Raw genomic sequence first — 21258 nt, 5'->3', positions numbered from 1 at the left:
GTCCCCCTGCTGCACCCATCGGGCCCGTGAGGAATGATGACAGAACTCAGCCCGCCGCATCTCCGTGTCTTGGAGCTCAAGATGAGCACTCTCGAATCTGTCACTAAGCCACTGAGACACTAGGTCCTGCTCCCTAAGCCTCTCGATGAAGGCAAGGTCTCTCCTCAAAGCCCGCTCTCGATCCTGAAGGATACTGCTTCGTCGAAGGGCATGAGCCTACAGCTCCTCATTGCTCCTCTGAATCGCATCGGCCACCCACGTAGCCCAACCCTCACAAGGTGCCGTCTCTGACTGCTTCCAAATCCCTGCCATGACCTGTTGAATCTCCTCATCTTGCAGGAGGTCCTCTGAAATGCGGACCCCCTTCTGGGGGAGACCTCGGCGGGACTGATCCAAGTGAAGTACCACTGGAGAGTGGTCTGATATCATGGTACCTGCCAAAATCCCTGTAGATCCGCCCCTGTGTAGTGCCCAATCCCCAACATAGAAACGGTGTAGTCTCTCTAGCAATCCATCATGTCTCCTCTGTCCAAAGAAGAAGAGAAGACTGCAAGGTGTCCTGCTGAAATCTAGCTCTCCCCACGGGTCTCTGCCACTAACCATGAAAATGAACTACTTCCACGTGCTACGCTCTACTGCTGGCATCTCACAAAAAGAGGCTCCACCCTGCTTGTCTTCCCCAAACTCCAAGTTGTTGAAGTCACCTCCAACAATCCAGGAGTCCACATCCGGAAGACACTCTGACAGCCTCCTCAAAAGGCCGGGCGGTGCTATCTGCATGCTGGGGCATACACGTTCAAGATCCCGATCCTAGACTCTCCCGTCCGAACTCCCATCCAAGCTGCCCATCCTGGAATGAGCTCGCCCTAGTCGTAGACCTTTGGGACCAGAGTCTATGAGACTCAAATGCAGACCCCTCCACTCCGTCCTACCGCAGGGGACCACTCCTCTAGACCTCTCCCTGGGAGAAGGTGATGGCGTCGTCTAATGTCTGAAGCTGAAAACATGTGTTCTTGAATCATAAGGATGTCCACTATCCGTCCTATCACTGCCCTTTGCAACGCCTGCTGGAGTATCAGATATTGTGGCTGGCTACGAACACGGTCATGGAGTCCAACTCACTATGGTCCAACTCATGAGGGCGGGGGAGTCAGGAACAAGGCTCTCCTGTGAGTGGGTGCCAGTCCCAGAAAGACTGCTTTGTGTGATTTTGCCGGGGGTTTAGAGGGCCAGTAGTCAGTGTCTGTGTGTCGTCATACTAGTGTGGATACCGGCTCAATACCGATCTTCCGTGCCCACTTCATCATGAAGGACGCTTCCACCCCGAACAGCTCCGCACGCTTCTGAAGGGGCCAAAGGTGTGCCTGCTCCACTTTTATCCCTAGCGACAATCTGATAACTCCAGTCGCCAAACCACACACCGACTCCTCGCACGTGAAGCTCAACTGAAAGTTCACCTCCGCACCATGGGCGTACCAAAGGTCTAGTCCATGTGGCCCCATCCACTCATCCATCAAGAGTGTAATATGATTCCCAAAAATAGCATCAAACACCTCCGAGGATCATTTCTCCACCCCTGTGGAGGCAAACTGAAATCTCCAAACGGGGTGTGTTGGAGATCCCATTCCACTGATCAAACCCCCCTTTCGAGGCTGAAGGACCATGAGCGTTACCTCCAAAGGTAGAGGATAAGAGTCTGGAACCTCCAAGTAGTTCCAGGATCCTAACCTCCAGAAGTCCCGTGGTAAGGGATACCCAGGCTGGAGGTTAAGGGCCGCTGACTGGGAAGACGAGCCTCGTCCCTCAAGATCCCTCCCTAAACGGGCTTACTGCTGCCATGAGGAGGTAGAAGGGGGCGTCATCGTTCCCTTGCCAGCTGGTTAGGGGTGCCGAAGCGAAAGAACCTGCTGCTGAAGTGGAGGGCGACAGTAGGAGAGGGAGTGGTGGGGACGGGGGGGATAGAGGGAGGGGGGCGGGTGGTGACGGTGACTAAAGAAGGAGGGGCTGAGGGGGGGGGACGGGATGGGGGAAACCCTAAAGGGGGAGGGGGAAGTGAAGAAGAAGAGGGGGAAGGGTTTGGGGGGGGAGGGGGAGGAGGGGGAGGAGGAGGGACAAGGACCACAGGGCCCCCCTGCTAGTCAGGCTCGCCGGGACTCTGGATCGGCTCCTCTGCGGCCCCCATCGGGCTAGCGTCTGCGGCTTCCGCCATCGCTGCATCTGGAGCTCCTGGGACTCACTGCTGCTGCAAGGGTGGAATCGGAGGCTAAACCTCCGAAGCTGGAGGACCATCTAAATGGGCGGTGGCCCCTGCCGTTGGAGTAGGTGGCTCCTGCTATTCCTCCTTCGGGGGCCTCTCAGTCAATCCTATCCCTCTCTCTGCAATTGGCCCTTTGCCTGCGACGCTTGCGGGCCTACTTGCTTGGGTTCTTTTTCTTTTTAACTTGGGTCCAATCCCCTTCTGAGGGGTTAACCCAAGGAGTCTAAGACTCCTGCTACTCTTGCCTAAGAATGCTAGGCCCGAGCCTGCTGACTCTATGTACTCTACGGAGGGGGGAGGGGGCACACGAGGGAGGCCACTAGGGCAATCTCTAGCAAGGTGACCCATCTGTCTGCACCAAAGACACTGGTTTGGTAATCCAAAAATCTCCACCCTCTGCCGAAGTGTGCCCCCTTCAAGGGTCTCGAGAAAGATCAACTTTGGGAGGGACTCTAGGCTCTCAACCACCACTATGATCCTGGGGACTCCATCATCTTCTAAAACTAAGGGAGGTGGTAGAGGTGGAGAAAGGGGGGAAGGTGGCGAGGGGGGAGGAGGTAGGGGTGGAAGGAGGCGGGAGAAGGCGGCAGGGGGAGGAGATAGAGGCGACGGGGGGAGGGGCAGCAGGGAGGTGGGGGGAGGCGGCGGAAGAGGTGGGGGGAAGCGGCAAGAGGAGGAGGTAGAGGCGGCGGAAGGAGGCGGGGAGGGGCAGCGGGGGAGGCAGAAGAAGCAACAGGGAGGGGGAGGGGGGGGAATGGGGAAGCAGAGAGGGGAGGCGGAGGGGGCAGCGCGGGAAGACGAGGCGGGGGGAGACGGGGAAGGTAGGCGATGGGAGACAGGGAGGGGGGAACGGAGAGGTAGCGGAGGAGGTAGAGGGAAGAGGTGGAGAGGGGGAGCGGGAAGGAGGAGGAATCGGGAGGGGGGCAGCGGGAGCAGCCTCACTCCTCTCTTCTTCTAGGCTGCTGATTTCTGCTGCTGCCTTCTTGCTGTGTGGATAAGCTGATAGGGTTTGTTTTCATCACTATATCCTATAAATATCGGTTTTGTTACTTGGCATCAAACTTTCCTCTTATTTGCAACTCATTTGGCATGTGAACAAATGCTATAGAACCAAATTTTATGAGATGAGAAATTCAAAGCTGGCAGTTGGGCTTCACACAAATAGCAAACCAACAACATTTGAATATGCTCCTTATCTTTGATCATGGCAACCAAATCTCGGATCCCTTTGGATTTCCATGGACCTATGCTCCTAATTTGGTAGCTATAGTCTTGGATGCTTGACATCTAGTGGCCAAAGTCTTCTCATCAAAGTTGGGGTATCAAATTTGGCCATCAAAGTTGGTCATTGCTTCTGGTCATCAATCAATCTATTGTTGGATCAATCAAAGTAGTTGATGAATCCAATGATTCTTTAGAGCTATTCTAGATCTCACCTTTTCTTTCGATTAATGAAGATGCCCTCTCTTGTGCTCAGGGTCTACTTGGCACACATTTCCTAATGATGCCTAATATGTAGAAAAATGAGTGTCAAACAAACAAGATTGTACAAACATGGATAGCATCGTATGGAGAGGTGAAAGCACAATGACAAAATGAGAGCAAGCAATGTATGAGATAACCAACCACTTGTATTAATATAGAGAAAAGGGCTTGGTGCCCATTTAAAACAGCCACATCTTCAAAGAGGTGCTTGTGCAACATGTTGGTGGTGCAAAAAACCTCACACACTTGCCTTGGCTCAAGGCACAAGCTTTATCTCTATAGCAAACTAGTTTGATAGTATGTCTAGGACTCTACTTAGACACAACCAAATTTGGCTAGTGGTTTGCTTTCCCAAGTAGACCATCTGAGTTGCTGCTCTAAACATTGAAAGCAAGCATTGGCCATCATTTCTCTAAACCTTCATCTCAAATTCATTCATTTGGTGGTGGGAGTTATGTCATCGAAGATAGCTTAGAATGACTTCGATCGACTCTATGGAGCATGTGACAAGCACTCTTGTATTGCGCTCAAAGTCAAATTGTTTGATTTACACTTTTCTGAAAATGAAAAGCTAGAAAAGCTAAGTGACTTTATTAGTGAACAATTGGCTTTTATTTCCTTGAGCATCTCGGTCCATGTTTTCTAACAATCTCTATTGCTAGTGAGAGTGCACTTTTGACCTTATATCCATGTGGCTGCTGCATAAAAGTCTCTTCCTCCAAATCCCCATAAAGAAAAGCTATCCTCACATCTAATTGTTGAAGATGCAAGTAATGTATATCCACAAGACTCAATATAGTTTTGATTGAAGTCATTTTAACAACAAGAGAGAAATTTTCGTCTGCTCTCTGTTGTGAGCTGCCACATGGTAGGCTCTGAGAAACCCTGATTTTCGAAGTGCTCAAAATTTGGGGCTTGTCCATCTTCTTCCTTCACCCTGGAAACCCGTTTAATTTGCAATGCTATTTTTCCCATAGGCAAGCGAACCAAATCTCAAGTTTGGTTTTGTTAGAAATGACCCAACAGAGGGTACACGCAGCGGAAATAATGCGCGGAAATAATGCCCAAGAGCTCACACAGTGTGCGGTGTGGGTGTGGAATCACAAACTTCTTTACTTATGTGCATTCAATAGGTGTGCAGACTCATCAATAGACAATGAACCAAACTAGATAGAGAAACCACCAAATAATATATTTCCGTCCACAACTATGGACACAATACAAGAGAGACAGATCCAGAGTCCCACCAATGGTGTGGTCCTCTGATCTTACCACAAAGTCCTTCTCCTATCTGCTGGCTATCTCTAGACTAGAGTCCGCGTGCTCCACCTCGAGCGTGAGTAGACTTTCCGTCTAGAATGATCTTCTCCACCTTGCTGTCTGGAAACCAGTCTAGGTGGGCAGCTTCCTGCAAGCTAAGTCTGCAGCACAAGATACTTCTTTCTCCTCCTGACTGTAGGCCCAAAGGTAGCCCTGCTGCTGCTCCTTCTGCTGGTGGAATTGCTGCTCCAGATGATGATGAAATGAGGCCTGAATGGCCTCTTTATATAGGCCCCAGGGGGGGGCTGATAAAAACCGACCAGCCTGGTACAGACTGGCCGACCAGTCTGTGGCTGGTCCAGCCCTATAAGGCACACAACCCAGGGCTTTCTGGCCCAAACTTCCAGGGCCCTTTGGCCCTCCTTTCAAGGCATACATCCAGCCTATAAAAGGCCTGTTTCCTGCCCACTGAAAGCCACTTTTCCTGCTGCAGATCTGGGCCTGCACTCCCTGCAATGTCTGTGCCTCTGCCAGGCCCTCTTCCCGGCCACGTGTCCTGCGCCGTACGGGTTCCTTGTGCTGGCTACTGCTTCGGCTTTTGCTACTGCAGATCCATCCTAGCTCCAGGTACCCACCATCTCTATGATTCTTGCCCACATGGCATCCAATCAGATGCCCATGTGACAGACACTCAAACCCTAGGTTCACCCCCCCAATGCTCTCCTCATTTGGGGGCTTACAGATGGGGAGGTGACCTTTCCAACAGGTTTTATAGCAAAGAGTTCATTTCCTCTTTCATGCCTCGCTCCTGCTCCTTTTTGGAATCTAGTCAATTTAACATAATTGAAAAAAGGAGAAAATTATTCAAGTGGGCTACTTACCCTCGTAGACCTTCTAAGTGTACTTGGTGTTTGAGGTTCTTGTTGCTACTACTTCTACACATTCTCATTTTTTACAACCTTTGGGACTTCATCTCCTATGATTTCATCAAGAGTTGTGTATTCTGTGTCTATATTTTCTTTCTTCCTTTTTTCCAAGTGATCTTTATACATAACAGTCTCATTGAATACGACATCTCTATTCCTTTTCTACAAGTGATCTTTATATATAATAGTTTTCATTGAATACAACATCTTTGTTCCTAATGATTTTTTTACTTTCATAATCCCATAGATGATAACCAAAATCACTACCTCCATATCCAATAAAGACGCACTTTTTCTATTTTGCCTCAAGCTTTGTTCTCATTTCCTTATCAAAAGTAAACATCTATATTCACTACTTTAGCCCAATGTTGTAAGGGCAAACCTGCGTGTAGTCTCATGCCCCTTGCATGCTCCAAATTGTTCTATTCATCCGCTCTCTACCATCGGATTTACTTGTGGTGTTCTTGGAGTTGTCTGAATTTCATTGTATGGATAGTAACTATAAAATTCGCCTCCTTTACCTAAGACCCTTCAACTCTTTCATATCTCTCTCTCTCTCTCTCTCTCTCTCTCTCTCTCTGTGTCTCCTACGCTAGCCCCTCCGCTCAGCCTCTCCCGCTAGCCCCTCTGCTCATCCTCTCCGCCTCAACCACCCCTCACCCGCTCCGCCTCCCCTTTGCTCAGCCTCTCTACCTCAGCCCCCCCCTCACTCACCCGCTCAGCCTCTCTCTCTCTCTCTCTCTCTCTCTCTCTCTCTCTCTCTCTCTCTCTCTCTCTCTCTCTCTCTCTCTCTCTCTCTCTCTCTCTCTCTATCACATCTATACCTCCGTACCGCTCAACCTCTCGGTCCGTACCTCCGTACAACCGCTCGGCTTCTCCATCCGTACGTCCGTACAACCAACCGCTCGGCTTCTCCATCCGTACGTCCGTACAACCAACCGCTCAGCCTCTCCATACAGTCGCTCAGCCTCTCCCCGTACCGTACAACCCATCTGTACCTTCGTCCCGTCCGTACCTAGTCCTAGTCCTTCCTAACCTCGTGTTGGGCTAAACCCCCAACCCAACCCGGGGGTTAGGTTAAGCTAGGGGGCTCAACATACAACCAATTATGGACTGGCCTACCCTCTCCTCCAAATCGCCCTCAACTCCTTCAACATCCATCAGGACTCAATACTCTACAATTGCAGCTATGACACCCTCTCCATATGCACGAAATTACCAACAAGAAGGCTCAAAACGACCCATCCTCAGACAGCAGGATCAAATTTTTTATCTACAGCAGGTAGTGAGAGAGCTACGATTGTAAGATTTGGGGAGAGAGAGAGCAAGAGAGTGAGCTGAGAGCTGAAAGCTTGAAAGCTTAGTTGCAATAGAAGAGTGTAAGAGTACAACTAAAAAAGAGTGAGATAAGGTTTTTTCCTAGTGACAAAACCTTAGTAGTCACTAACCATAGTTAGTGGACTAACTGCGGTTAGGGGGGAAAACCTCTTAAAGAGGGAAAAGTGCCCCTAACTAGCTTATTAAATTGGTCACTGCTGAATTATATCTATAATTCTAACACCCCCCTGCAGTGCCAATGTCATGTACAAGGATGATTAATCACCAAACGGATATAAGTTCAGGGCACTGTGAAATGCCTCGAACTTTTCACGTGGAAGTGCTTTGGTGAAAATATCTGCAACATTGTCATGTGTGGACACAAAGATCATGCTGATCTCTCCTGCATGCAACTTCTCTCTAACGTAATGATAGTGAGCCTCAATGTGCTTCGTGCAAGCATGAAACACTGGATTCTTTGCCACTGCAATGGCACTCTGACTATCAGTGAGAATTGGAGAAGGACCCTCCAATGACAAATGAAGATCAGCAAATAGACGACGCAGCCAGACACATTCAACTGTTGCTGTGAAAGCTGCCCTGTACTCAGCTTCACATGATGAGGTAGCCACTATAGATTGTTTCTTGCTCAGCCAGGAAATGCAAGCTTTACCCAAAAAGAAACAATTGCCACTAGTGGACTGCCTAGTGTCATAATCACCAGCCCAATTTGAATCACTGTAGGCATGTATTTGCAAGTCACCCTCTTCCATATGTGTATTACTTAACTCTCTTTTCAAGAAAGATACCCTTGCATCATTCCGGGCTGCATACATGCTTTCTAAGATATCCCACGCTGCCTTCGAGGTCTTACACGACCAGATATGCGGAATGATAAATCTTTTCACTGAAAGAGAGATGCATGACAAAGCTAAGGCATCCCGTGAATCCCATCTCTTCTGCTCTGGAGTAGCGGCTATAGCTGCACCAACAACTTGTCCTGCAGCTGCACCCTGTGCACGACCTCTTCCACCTCCTTGCTGGGGAGGGGTATTAGGTGCCATACCTGCTGGTCGGATCTCATCCCCATTCACATAATCCCATAAATTGCGAGAAATCAGAATATTGCATACCATAAAACTCCATAGGAAGTAGTTGGTACCATCCAACTTGTCTTCCTGTGAAAGACCACCGAACGGGAAATCATTCTAATTTTGTTGGGCCATATCTGAGAAAGAGTTTTTAGCAGATACAAAACTGAATTCCCTTACTGGGAATGAAATGCACAACTCCCAAAAAACACAGCCAAGCACTAGCTGTAAATGCAACTCAGATTTCTGCACTTGCACTGTCAGAAATCTGTCCAAGCATCAAAAACTCTCCAGAATCTGCCAAAAGTGCTGCAAAACACTTCAAGAAAGGCAGTATGAACTGAAATCTCCAAAATTGCTCTCCCAACACAAAAGCCCCAAAATAGGCCTGAAATTGCAACCAGAAAGGGGCAAATTGATCAAAAGCCCCAAATGTTGCAAGAATTGCACTCTGTCTGCAAAAGCCCCACATTTCACTGCGAAATTGCAGTGTAATCACAAAATCCCCAAATTTCTGCAAGAAATTGTACTGCAAAACTGAAAGCCCCAAGTTTCGAGGTTGAAATTGCAACCGGAAAGGGGCAAAAGCAGCAAAACCCCCAAATTTTGCAAATTCAGCAGAAAGCCCCAAATTTTTGGGCTAAACCTCTGAATCTGCCTGCAATGTCTGTTCACAAGCAACTATGAACCCGAAAATACCCAAATGACTGCAAAAGACTGCAAATGTCTACACAAATACCACCAGATCTGTTGATACGGTGATTGTACGATAGAGTACGGATGAGCAGGTACAGATCTGCCACACGTGCGGATGAGCACGTACTGATGTACGGACAAGCAGATCCAGGATGTACAGCGTAGTGGAGGTGTACGGTGCAGATACTTATGGCGAAATGCATGGAAGCAGGACCGTACGGCGAACTATATGGACTAGCTGCAGGAGCTGTACGTTGTAGGGGAGTTCCCTACAGGGCAGCTGTACGGCGACGAGACTGCAGGTGTGCTGGTACGGGCGTCAATGCAGGTACGTATGGGGCAGGCACTACAGCTGTACGGTCGTGCGAAGTAGCTTCGATTGGTTGTACGGAACTGACGCAAGATTGTATGGATGGCGACCACACGTGCGGTACGGCCGACGACCTACTGTACGGCTTTACTGTTACAGATGTACGACGAACGTACAGACGACGATGTATAGTACAGAAGGTGCTGCATGAGCTGTACGGTAGCAACAGGTACGGACGATCAACACAAGTACGAACGATCACAATCAGTACGGACATCGCAGATACGACAGATCAGTACGGACAACGAGCGATTGGAGCAGGGAGATGTTGGGCTGGAGCTGGAGGGAGAGAGAGAGAGAGCTAAAGGGAGCAGGGAGCACGGAGCTCTTGAACCCGCTCTGATACCAAATGTAAGATTTGGGGAGAGAGAGAGCAAGAGAGTGAGCTGAGAGCTGAAAGCTTGAAAGCTTAGTTGCAATAGAAGAGTGTAAGAGTACAACTGAAAAAGAGGTTTTGTCCTAGTGACAAAACCTTAGTAGTCACTAACCATAGTTAGTGGACTAACTGCGGTTAGGGGGAAAAACCTCTTAAAGAGGGAAAAGTGCCCCTCACTAGCTTATTAAATTACATTGGTCACTGCTGAATTATATCTATAATTCTAACAACGATTGGAGCTGGCAGAAGTAAAGGCCCGACTTCACATTCTGGAAGGGCCTGGTAAGCAGACAATAATTGATGAGGCTGTAAAATCTTGTAAGGATTCCCCCCCTACCCCACAACTAGTCTCTACAGTCAAAGATCTTGTTCACACTGAAGTACAAACTGCTAAGAAGGAAGTGATTGTGGAAGTGGACAACAAAGCAAGTAAGTCTGAACTTCAAGCAGAGATTAAAGAACACGAAGGTAGATATGATAATGCTTTGAAGATTAGAATAGAGGGGCTCCCAGAAGATTGGTACAAAGAGGAGGACACATATAGTGAAATATTGACAAAGATCAAAGCAAGCTTGCCCAACATTGAATGGGTGAATGATGATGAGCAAGATGATGATGACTCCAAGCCAGCTTCTATTTTGTACTATAGAGGTCATGCAATCCTTACTCTGAAGTCAAAAGATAGGCGGATCAAGCTTCTTCAACAATCTTACAAGTTGAAGGGCACCAAAGTATGGATAGCAGAGGAGCTTACACAAGCTCAACTCAAGATTAAGGCAATTGAATTAGCTAAAGTCAGGGCTGTCAGAAAGGATGGAAAATGGGCAGTTTACCGTGAAGGTGTAGCACTAATCAAAGAGTTTAAATCAAAACCAAAAGACTCTCATTCTTAAACTGATGTATGGCTGTTTACTCTACCAAATTATCATGTAGGTACTCTAAATAATATGGGGTTGCTTTTTGCACTGCTTGGGAGCTGCCATGTGCCCTCCATAAAGCAGATGTACTAGAGGGTTTCTTGCTGTCCCATAGACCTTTTGGTCTCCAGTGGACGTTAATAGACTTTCTTTCTTTCTTTCTTTCTTTCAACCAAAGCTTTCCATTTCTTAAAAATTTCAAAGACAGAAGGTTTTCTTTGAATTGCAATAAACCCAAGTTTTTCTAATTACATCATCAATAAAAGTACCATAAAAGTGAAAACCACCAAACCCAAGTTTTTGTAGTTGCACTGTTAATAAAAGTAACATAATAGTGAGAATGACCAAGAGATGATACATCAGTAGGAGTCAGGACCCCATACATCTGTGTGCATAAGCTCTAACTTTTCTCTCTTCTTTTGTTTCCCAACTTGAGAAATCTAACTCTCTTTTGTATTCCATAAAAAAAGTTCTCACAAAAATCCAAATCAACCTGCTTTAAATTTGACAACAATTTTCTTGAGTAAAGAATCTACATCCCCTTCTCACTCATATGTCCAAGTATCTGCTCATGTAGAAGCTAAAGCAATAGAGGCGTGAGCTTACCATTATATAAGTACAGCATACCTATCTTGTCTCCTTTGCTAGTACCATTGATCCTTTAGTGCACTTCCACAAGTTTCCTGTAAATGTGGTTGTGCAACCTTCATCATCCAATCGCTCTACTAAAATTAAGTTTCTTCTTAAATCAAGAACATGCCTTACCTCCTTCACCAACCATCGGTTTCCATTTTGCAATTCAATCAGCACCTTGTCCACTCCAACAACCTTACATGCTTCATCATCACCTAAATAAACTTAACCAAAATCGCTTGAACATAGTCTTAAAAATATTTCCTATGAGGTATAGCATGAAATGAAACCCCTGAGTCTACTACCCATGCATCAATACTATTATCCAATGAAAGAATTAAGGTATCTTGTCACACCGTATCTGCTATGTTTGCTTCCTCTGTATTCTCCATCTCCTTCATTTTTCTTTTGCACCCAATAATCTTTCTTCAGGTGTCCTTTCTACCCACAATGCTAGCAATCCAGATTCTTTTTGGATTTGGATCTGCTTCTTCTCAACGTGTCATAATTTCCAGGGCTCTCTCCTCTCTCTCTGTCTTCCCCTGTCAAAGTATTACCTGATGTTCCACCTATGGTTTTTTGTCGCATTTCCTCGCTAAGGAGAACACAAACAGTTACCATCAAAATTTAAAGTGTTTGACCTAGAAACAGAATTTTTCACAGCCATGACAAAGCCATCCCACCTTTTTGGCAATGAGGCACAAAATCAAGAGAGCTCAAACCTCATTATCAAAGTTCACTCCTACAAACCTTAGTTGGCTTGCATTTGTAATGAAGCGATTCAAATGATGAGCTACGAGCCCACCTTTTGACATCTTCAAATTAAATAAATGCTTTATAAGAAATACCTTGTTAGAAGCTGATGTTTTTTCATACAATGTATCCAAAGTGCTCATCAAGTTGTTTGTTGTCTTTTGATCAAGGACGTTGAAAGCCATTGGCGCTACCAACACAGTCATATCGTTCCTAGTACCTTTCTATCAAGAACCTCCTAGTCTTTAGCTGCCATACTTGCAAGCTTCTTTGCTATCCTCCCTAATGGTAAAAAAAGATCCTTCCAGTATAAAATAATCCTCAACTTGCATCTTCTCATGCTGGTAGTTCTTGTCATTGAACTCTCGATTTTGGACTTGCATTCTTCTGTAATTTATCCCCCTCAAACCAAGAACCTTGTTCCAAATTAGTCAATGGACTTTGCTCAAATAAATGCTTTGATACCAGTTGTGTTAGCAACAACACGATAACGGAGAAACAATGTGAGAAGTAGAATGCATAAATACACAAAAGCAAATGCACATAGAATGGAAGAGAAAGAGAGACACCGATATATGTGGTTCACCCAGTGGGGGCTACATTCACAAAGAAACAGCCAGTCCCTTCATCTTTCTCATACCATTTTCCTTGATCATCAATGTTGATCGCAAGTTGAGAAGTTTTGCCATTTTCAATGCTCCAAATATTCTCACAGACAATAACATTTTACCTTTTGAACTTGTAAATGCCTAGATCATTATCATCTAGCTTCTTATTATTAGCAAAAAAGTTTATATGATCATTTTTTGACATGCTATCAAATGGGTTGATCTTTTATGAATTACTAATTTTGACTTGTAGAATAAGTTATCAATAAGGAAAATTGAGTCGTCCAATACAAAGTGCAAGCTGTTTTGCATAATGTGGTTTCGAGGGACCTCGATTTCAATATATTTTAGTTAGCTATCTCACTTTGCCCTTATGTCTGGGGCTGAAAAGAAGAAGAAAATTTCAGCTGAGTTCCCATGTTGTCAATTAAAGCTCTCCAGAATACACTGGCCATCTTGGGATCTTGATTACCAACTATGGATTTGGGTAACCATGGTGTTTGAAGACTTGTGCCAGAAATATCCTAGTCATATGATCTGCTCTGATAGTCTTCCGGACAGGAATGAAATGTGCCTGTTTGCTGAATCTGTCAATAACAGTCCATATCCCATCATTTCCTATCTTTGATCTTGGCAGATCAAAAGAGGCATCAAAAGACATGGTGTCTTTTGTCTGTCACGGAGATTTATGAATGTCGCAACATATGCCTGGCCAGTAGAAATATCTTTTCAGAGCTTGTGTAGTAGCAGGCAATACCTCGATGTCTTGCATACGGAGATGCATGACCTTCCTCCATGATTTTCTCTCTCATGTCTCTCATGTCTCTGGTAATGCATAAGCAGTCATCCCTCATCAAATACCCATCTTTCATGGAGTATTGACTGGTAGACTGCCCCTCTTGCATGTGTTATCTTATGTCTCCAAAGTCTGGATCATTGGCATATTGCTCTTTCATCTCCTCCCGGAGATAGGCAATGGTAACATTATTGAGCTGAGGTCTTTGGGACAAGGCATCTGCCACTCTACTCTAAGCTCCGGGTGTATAAACAATCTGAAAATGAAACATGGACAGCAAATCTGACCATCTCATGTGCTTCTCTGAGAGCTTACTTTGTGTTAAGAAATACTTGAGAATTTCATGATTTGTCTTAACTGTAAAATCAGCTCCCAAAAGATAGTGCTTCCAAGTGGGTAAGGCATGCGCTGCAGCTAGTAATTCTCTCATAAATCCCCATATGCCTTTCTGCATCTCGCAATCTCTGGGCTTTCAAAGGCCACCATGTGACCATCTTAATGAAGAGCAGCCTCAATATACTCTCCACATGCATCACAGTCCATATTCAAGGGGCTTATGCACATCAGGGACGACAAGTATCTGATCCGTGGTTCACTTCCCCTTGAGAGTGTTTAATGCTGTCTTTTGCCGCTCTCCCCATCTAAAGGCTGCATTCTTCTCGGTCAAATCATGAAGCGGAGCAGCAATATCAGCAAAGGGAGTGATAAATCAAAGGTAGTAGGGACAAAGTCCCGGAAAACTCCATACTTCATGTATGAATCTCTCGAATGGCTTGTATTTTAGCACGATCCATTTGTATCCCATTCTTAGAAATGATACGACCAAGATAGTGGATCTCTTCCAGAAAGAATTCACTCTTCTTACTATTTGCATAGAGCTTGGGATTTCGTAATTCCCGGAATACAATGGCCAAATGCTGCTTAAGCTCTTCCATTAAGTGAAAGAAAACAATGATATCATCGAAGAAGGTGCCCGTAAAGTGCTGATGGGGCTGTTGGCAGAAGACCTCATGGGGACTAAGGTTTGGGGGGCTGATAGTCTCTCGAATTCTATTGGCGACCAGAACATAGCTACAAGGGAACCATTGGCTGCATGCCTTGGTCCAATCAGATTGGTTCTACCTGCTAATTGTTGCATGCATGGGCAAGATACTTGTGTGGCGCATCCAAGCAGTGGCAAGCTCCTACAAAATAGCATGGAGGGCAGTTGCAAACTTCTTCTTTGAGGCCATGGACCTGGTGTTCGAGGTTCATCACACAGATGAGAGTCAATTGGAGCATATACCTTGCTTTCACTACAATATAATCGAGGTTAGAGTAGCTACTCAGGTCATGTTTCTGTCCATAGCTTGTTGTCTGCAGTTTTATAAGGCCAACAAACCTGGTCGGGTTGAGGCTGGTAGTCCACAATTCTGAGTTGGACTTCATACTGGGCTGAATCAGCCCCTTCGACGGTAAATCCTGCACCTCTATCATTATCTCCTCCCTCTAGGTTCAACTCACTCTATAGGGTGGCCTGTTTAGGTGGCTCAATCCCTTGAATGAGTTCAATAATATGGTCCTCTAGTCGCTCAGGTGGAGATTCCACTGGAAGGATATCACAAAAAGTCTTCAAAACCCTCAAGAAATGAAATTTATCCTTATCTAAAGAACTCAAATCAGAATTTATATCTATTTCTTTATCCTTGATAAAAATCATGTATGCAAAAATTGCACACTTTCTTGATTTAGCAACAAAGGCATGTGATACAACGGGAATAGTCTCCCCTCTTCTTTTTGCAACAATCCGATGCTCTCTATCCCTATGGGTAAACACTAAAGTTCTCTGTGGCATCATATAATGCACCCTCTTCCAGTGAAACCATGGAATATCCAACACTATATCATGTTGCTTTAGGGGTGAAACATAGAAGTTATCCTGATCTACATAGTCATGCGCATGGATTTGAAGCTTTCCAATGATAGGAGTGACAAGAACGGCACCTCCTTGAAACATTTGATCTGCATCCAAAGCTCTTCCCAACTCTTATTATTAATCCCAAGCCATTAGACTAGCTCTTCAGAAATGAAATTATATGTAGCCACTGCATCAAAGAGAATCAACACATTCCCATCCCTCACTTTACCCCAAGAGAGGCAAAGTTCTCTGGCTTCTGGATCGGCCACTCTCCCGAAAACATTGGTGACACGTCCACAATCGCTCCTGGGAATCCGGACCTGCACACAAGCACAATTAACTGATCATAGAGCCACAAAGAGAGGCGCAGACATGCTCACCACCCACTCATGATGCTCACAGGTCTAGGACCCGTAGATTCCAATCATCCCCCCAAGCAACAAGTTGGGCTGCTAGCACAAACATCTACATCCAACCAGTCCACAACCTCCTAGCATCCCATACCACTTAGAAGGCCCCCATAGGACCTCAAGACTGCGTTGGGAATCCGCGCCACGCTAGAAAGCAAGTGCGCGTCAGCAACACAATCTAGGATCCAGACCAACAAGGAAGAGCTAGACTTGCTTTGACTTGTGTGAATGAAAATTGAACCCTTGGGCCCCTTACAAAGGCTCTAGCCCAGTGCCGCTAAAAATAGATGGAACCCTAACTCGTCCGTTGCCCTTGCAACCCAACCTGAGAATTGCTTGCCCTCTCTAGGCTATCAAAGCTAGGCCTGTGCACCTAAGCACACATCAAATACGATCCATGCACATGACATTTGGAAATACCCCAAGGCAGCTCTTGTGGTCTTCTCTGCTCCCTTGGACCTGTAGGCCTTTCTGGGCACTTAGCAGCCACATACCCCTCTTTTCCAAATCGAAAACTCTTGCCTTTCTTCCAGAAGTTCTCAATCTGCTCACGTGAGAAGCAGCTTCTACCCTTGTGAGGTTTTTGGTCTCCCACGGGCCTCTTTTGTTGAAAGTTCCGTAGAAAAGGTGGAGGTGCTGAATTCTTCTTTTCCAAGCGAGGTGGCACCGAAGCTATCTTCTCATATGTTTTTGCCTGTGCCTTTGAGATAGAGGGTGGATCCTTCATATCTATAAGTACTGCTGCCGAAGCTGAATTCAAAAAGCCCTATATTTTGGTATTTGGCAGGATGGCGACAAAGGCTCTGATTGTAGGTGGTAAACCTGCCCTGTAGTTATGAAGCTGAGCCTTATCATCATCATCTGCATCAGTGCCATCCTCCTACTCCTCCTCATCCTCCTTGAGACCATCCTTGAGGCCAACCACAGCCAAAGTCAGCCAATAGTGTACGAAGTACGGATTAGCAGCATACGGATTAGAATAGTGCCAAAAAATGTGTTTTCCAAGGTTTTGGCCAGGCACAAAATCGATCCCCTTCCCCCCACACAAAAAACCCACAACAACAACCCCACCAAAACAACAACAACAACAACAACAAAAAGCCACCCAACCAACCAAAAAAAACTCATGCGGAAGGCCATACGGGATGACGTACAGATGGAGTACGGAAAAAACGTATGTACACGTATGGACCTAACTATGTCCTAGAGTATGATCACTGAGTTATTCCAGTCAGAGCATGTTGCTCCCCGGCTACAGAAGGCAGGAGAGACCAAGATGCGGCACACTTGACAGAGGACAGACACACAAATCACACTCACTGACATGTCTTTTTTTTTTAGACCTGGGGTACAGCCGACCGGGTTACTCGTCAGGGGTCAAGTAGTTGCCAGTAGGAGGGCACAACGGACTACTCATCCAGATAGTAGACAACAATCTATCATGGGCTTCTTGCCTACACTGCCTAGTCCGTCATCGGGCGTATCTTGACGTTTTCTTATGCACTATACCGTATTTTATTGGATCAGACTGCATTTCCATAAGGATGATGATGCCAAGGATGGATGTATATAACTATGATGACATGTATGATGATATCATTGACTATGTCTACACAGTTTTCTCTAGGATGCTGCTTAGTAGCTCCACCCTTTTGCTCATTGTATCAAGTTTTCTATCAATCTCATAGACCCATCAGCCTTTAGCAGACTTTAATAAACTCTCTCTCTCTCTCTCTCTCTCTCTCTCTCTCTCTCTCTCTCCCCCTCCCCCCCCCCCCCAAAGGACCAAAAAATGGTATGCAAGATATAACATAGACCAGACGAGAATATGTACACTATAAGAAGGATGTTGATCTATGACAAAGAGACCACATTAAAGAGGCATCTAGTATGCAAGACTAAGGGCACCTTATGTAATCTTCAAGTTGAAACAAAAAGCACCTAGCATGATCTTGAACTAGAAACAAATATACACAGTTTAAAGCCAAGAGAAAACAAGATTTCCAAACCCAAACAAGTGAAATAGAGGATGAGGACAAGATGATACACCATGGTACAAGAAGAGGACAAGATGATACACCATGGTAGTTGCCGAGCATTTAACAATGGTGTATCATAATGCCAAGATGAATCATCACTACTAGTATAAACAATAAAACCTTCCAACAAATAAACCTTTAGTGAATGAGAGGATGAAAGAGATGAGAAACTGATATATGTATGTATGTGCATAACTTTTTCAATTTTGTGGGGAAGCAGGGGAAAGGAGAGGGCGGGGAGGGGAGGGGGCTGGCCGATTTTGGGGGTGGGGGGCGGGGGTTCTTTATCTAGGAAGAAGTATGTCCGTGAGCACGCACGATATGCTGTCTTTGTTTACTTTGATAAGTTGTCCTCGTGCCTCACATAAGCTGCATGCGTGTGTGTGTGTGTGTGTGTGTGTGTGTGTGTGTGTGAAAGAGAGAGAGTGATGTGCTGTCTTGTTTCCTTCACTATGTGATCTTCACTGTTTTTTAATCGTATCCATCTCACGTCTGTTGTAGATGGGTTCCCTTCCCTGGCCAGGAACATCGTTGACAGGTACATATCTTCACAAGGAGCAGCAATGGCTGCCCCTACTAAAGCTGAACCCTTTCCTGAATCTGTCTCTTTAACATCAAACAGTGCAAGAATCCAAGGTCCTGACGAACTCGAATTATTGGTACTTAAGAGTAGGTATGTTCCCTTGTCAAGAAAGATGGAAGGACAACATTTTGTTTCCCAACATCTAATAATATATTGTAAAAGTTGGAAATCAGATGCATGGATGTCTTCAGCTGTGGGGAGAGTTGTATTTCCTGCTTTCACTCTAGTAGCTATCGCTCTTGTCAATGACAAGGAACCAGCAAATTCCAATGCTTGCTATAAGTGTCAGAAGTGCCCTGCCCTTAGGCAGCTCGAAAGTTCTCTATCACAATGAAGTCAAAGCTTAGAGGCCTTGACTCGATGCTCCGTCTAGGGACATGGAGCAGCATGCGACGAGGAGCCAGCAGATACCCAATGCTTTGCTACAAGTGTTGGAAGCGCCCTGCCCTTTGGCAGCCCAAAAGTTCTCTATCAAAAATAAAGTCAAAGCTTGGAGGCCTTCACTCAGTGTTCCGTCTAGAGAATCAAGCGCTGTAAAAGTTGGGTCCAATCAACATGGAGCAACATGCTTACTGTCTCAGTCTTTGAAGTCTAAGGCAGGCCCCAAACACCACAGTTGCTCAATCTACAACACCTTCAAGGAACTCAGCCTTCATCAAATGAAAACAAACTACGTTAAAGGAAACCCAACATATGCAGCAGGCCCTTAGTTTAAAGCCCTTTTCAAGCAGGGCTGTCAAAGATGTTTGGAAAATGCAGTTGTTCTCATTAGATGACATAATCATGAATTCTGCCAGCTTGCATCTTTTGTGTATGTGTGCAAAAGCCAGAAAATCAACCCTAAAAGAATCTGATTCCCCACTAAATATCTCTAAAGTATTTTTAGCAGGATTGAAAGTACATTTTGCAGACAACTAACTTTCTCTTACATAGAATTTCGCATTTTAAGTGCACAATTAGATGCTAAGTCTCAAACATTCCAGACCTGAAGACTGTTCACACCACCCTTGTGGGCACTGACAATCTCCTTGCGGCTAGACAGTTCAATGCTTTGGACCCTTCTCTTTTGCAAGACGTTCATAGATGCCTGCGGGGCAATCCCACCAATTTCCCTTTTCCTGATTACTTGCCACATTCTGCAATCACATAGGCTTTCTGTAAGGGAGCTTCATTTTGTGAAAATAAAGTGATGCTCAATTGTGGTTGACTGGCAGCACTATCAACAGAAGCCAACAGGATCAGTCAGCTCAACAATCCATGCTGCCACTTTCCAACGGCCTCTCTACCTGCAAACAGAAGTTGACCCTTGCAAACATCTTCCCACCACCTGCCTATTGCTATCTGCAAACAGAAGTCAACCCTTGAAAAATTTTAGTGAAAATCAGAGAAATGCAAACAGACCAGTAATACATTGTTATCGGCTAAGACACCAGCAGTGACAAACCTTCCCACACAGCTTTCAAGACATGAATATATACATACATATTTGTGTGTGCGCTCAGGGTCCTACCTCAGTCGGACTGCTGTCCTTGCTCCCGCTTGTTGTACGGCTGACCTCTGCTTTCAGTCACGAGATCCTCCTGACGTGATGCTCTCTTCACGCTGCTCGATTTCGCAAATGTCTTGCTTCTTCCCAAGGGGTGTGTGAGTGCAGTTCAGGGTTTTTCCTCGCTGGAATCTGCACCGTTTTGTTCTTCTAGTTCGCTCCCTGATAGACTCGTCACTCTCTGTTTCTTGGTGTAAATACTCGAGTGACTGCTTATAAGCCTTGTTTGCTGCTGCTGTTTCGCCTATCTATAAATCTTTATTTTTGTTTTAAACTTTTTTGTTCTCCTCGAGCCTTGACGCGGGTTTTGCAAGCCCTCTTTGCTGCTATCTGGTACTACTGTTTACCTCCTCTGATATTGGAGATTCCAGGCTGCGTGTGAATTACTCTGTGTATAGCAGTTTCAAGAACTCGGGATAGATGGACAAGACTTCCAGAGATAGAGCCGTGCAAGATGAAAAGCAGAAGTATATGAAGGTTCCTGTTCATGTCCCACCCCTCCTCTGGGCATCATGGTAGAGGTTGATGAGATTGTGTATCCCATTTGGGAATACAATATTCTTGGGCCTTAGCACATGGATGGGGCTAGCATGGGTTTAGGATGGGAATATTTTTGTCATCATTACTACACCAAGTGGTCTAGGATGGATTTAGAATGGGAGTGGACCAAGACCCTTGGTTCCCCTTTTTTAGGGATTCAAGAACATGAAAGGATGACATTTGTCCTTGTCCCCACAAGGTCCCACCTCTTAAACACATGAAATGATGCCATGTGTCCTCTTCCTCCTAAACCCATCCCTATTTCTTTTTTTGTTAGCACATGGTGGGATGGGAATAGGATAGAAACATGCATGGGACCACTTGGGACCACCTTTTCCCATTCCCATCCTATTTTATCCCATGGCCTCTAGACCTTGGCAGCCAGAATGGGTTCCCCTTTTTTAGGGATACAAAAACATGGAAGGATGACATGTGTCCTTGTCCCCACAAGGTCCCCACCTCTTAAACACATGAAATGATGCAACCCTTGAGTTTTGGCAAAGCCAAAAATCCTAATTGTGAACAAATTATTTAAGGCATTTTTGCATGCCACGTTTGGTTTGTCCACGTCGATGCCTCTCATTTTGTTCTTTGTGACTATTTATTCCCTACATGCAACAAGCCCATGTCAGATTCGATGGAGGAAATGCGGTTCAATTTGTCGTTACTTTGTTTGCAGGGTCTGTGGCCTGAGTCGTCAGAAGTCCTTACTGGATTCTGACGTGCAATCCTAGCGACAGTTGGCGAGTCTTCATGAT

The 21258-nt window shown here is 45.6% G+C and overlaps 1 protein-coding gene across 6 annotated transcripts in view; it reads right to left on the bottom strand.

The window, feature by feature from the left end:
- ATCSA-1 (Transducin/WD40 repeat-like superfamily protein) overlaps positions 1-20518 on the bottom strand; it is a 69252-nt gene extending 48734 nt beyond the window's left edge. For 4 of the 6 annotated variants that reach the window (XM_087381560.1, XM_087381562.1, XM_087381561.1 and 1 more), the window contains exons 1-3: positions 19925-20518; positions 19701-19755; positions 19400-19550 (exon numbers count right to left, since the gene is read on the bottom strand). In XM_087381560.1, the coding sequence (XP_087237686.1) occupies positions 19400-19549 (150 nt within the window). In that variant the 5' untranslated portion in view covers position 19550; positions 19701-19755; positions 19925-20518. The other 2 variants (XM_087381564.1, XM_087381565.1) reach the window with 2 other exon arrangements.
- Positions 20519-21258: the final 740 nt, after the last annotated feature.

Source organism: Dipteris shenzhenensis, chromosome 11 (assembly GCF_047967505.1).
Source record: "Dipteris shenzhenensis isolate YYH24624 ecotype China chromosome 11, Dip_SZ_1.0, whole genome shotgun sequence".
NCBI lineage: Eukaryota > Viridiplantae > Streptophyta > Polypodiopsida > Gleicheniales > Dipteridaceae > Dipteris > Dipteris shenzhenensis.
Note: the sequence above shows the minus strand (reverse complement) of the source record. Positions and strands in the feature narration are given on the sequence as shown.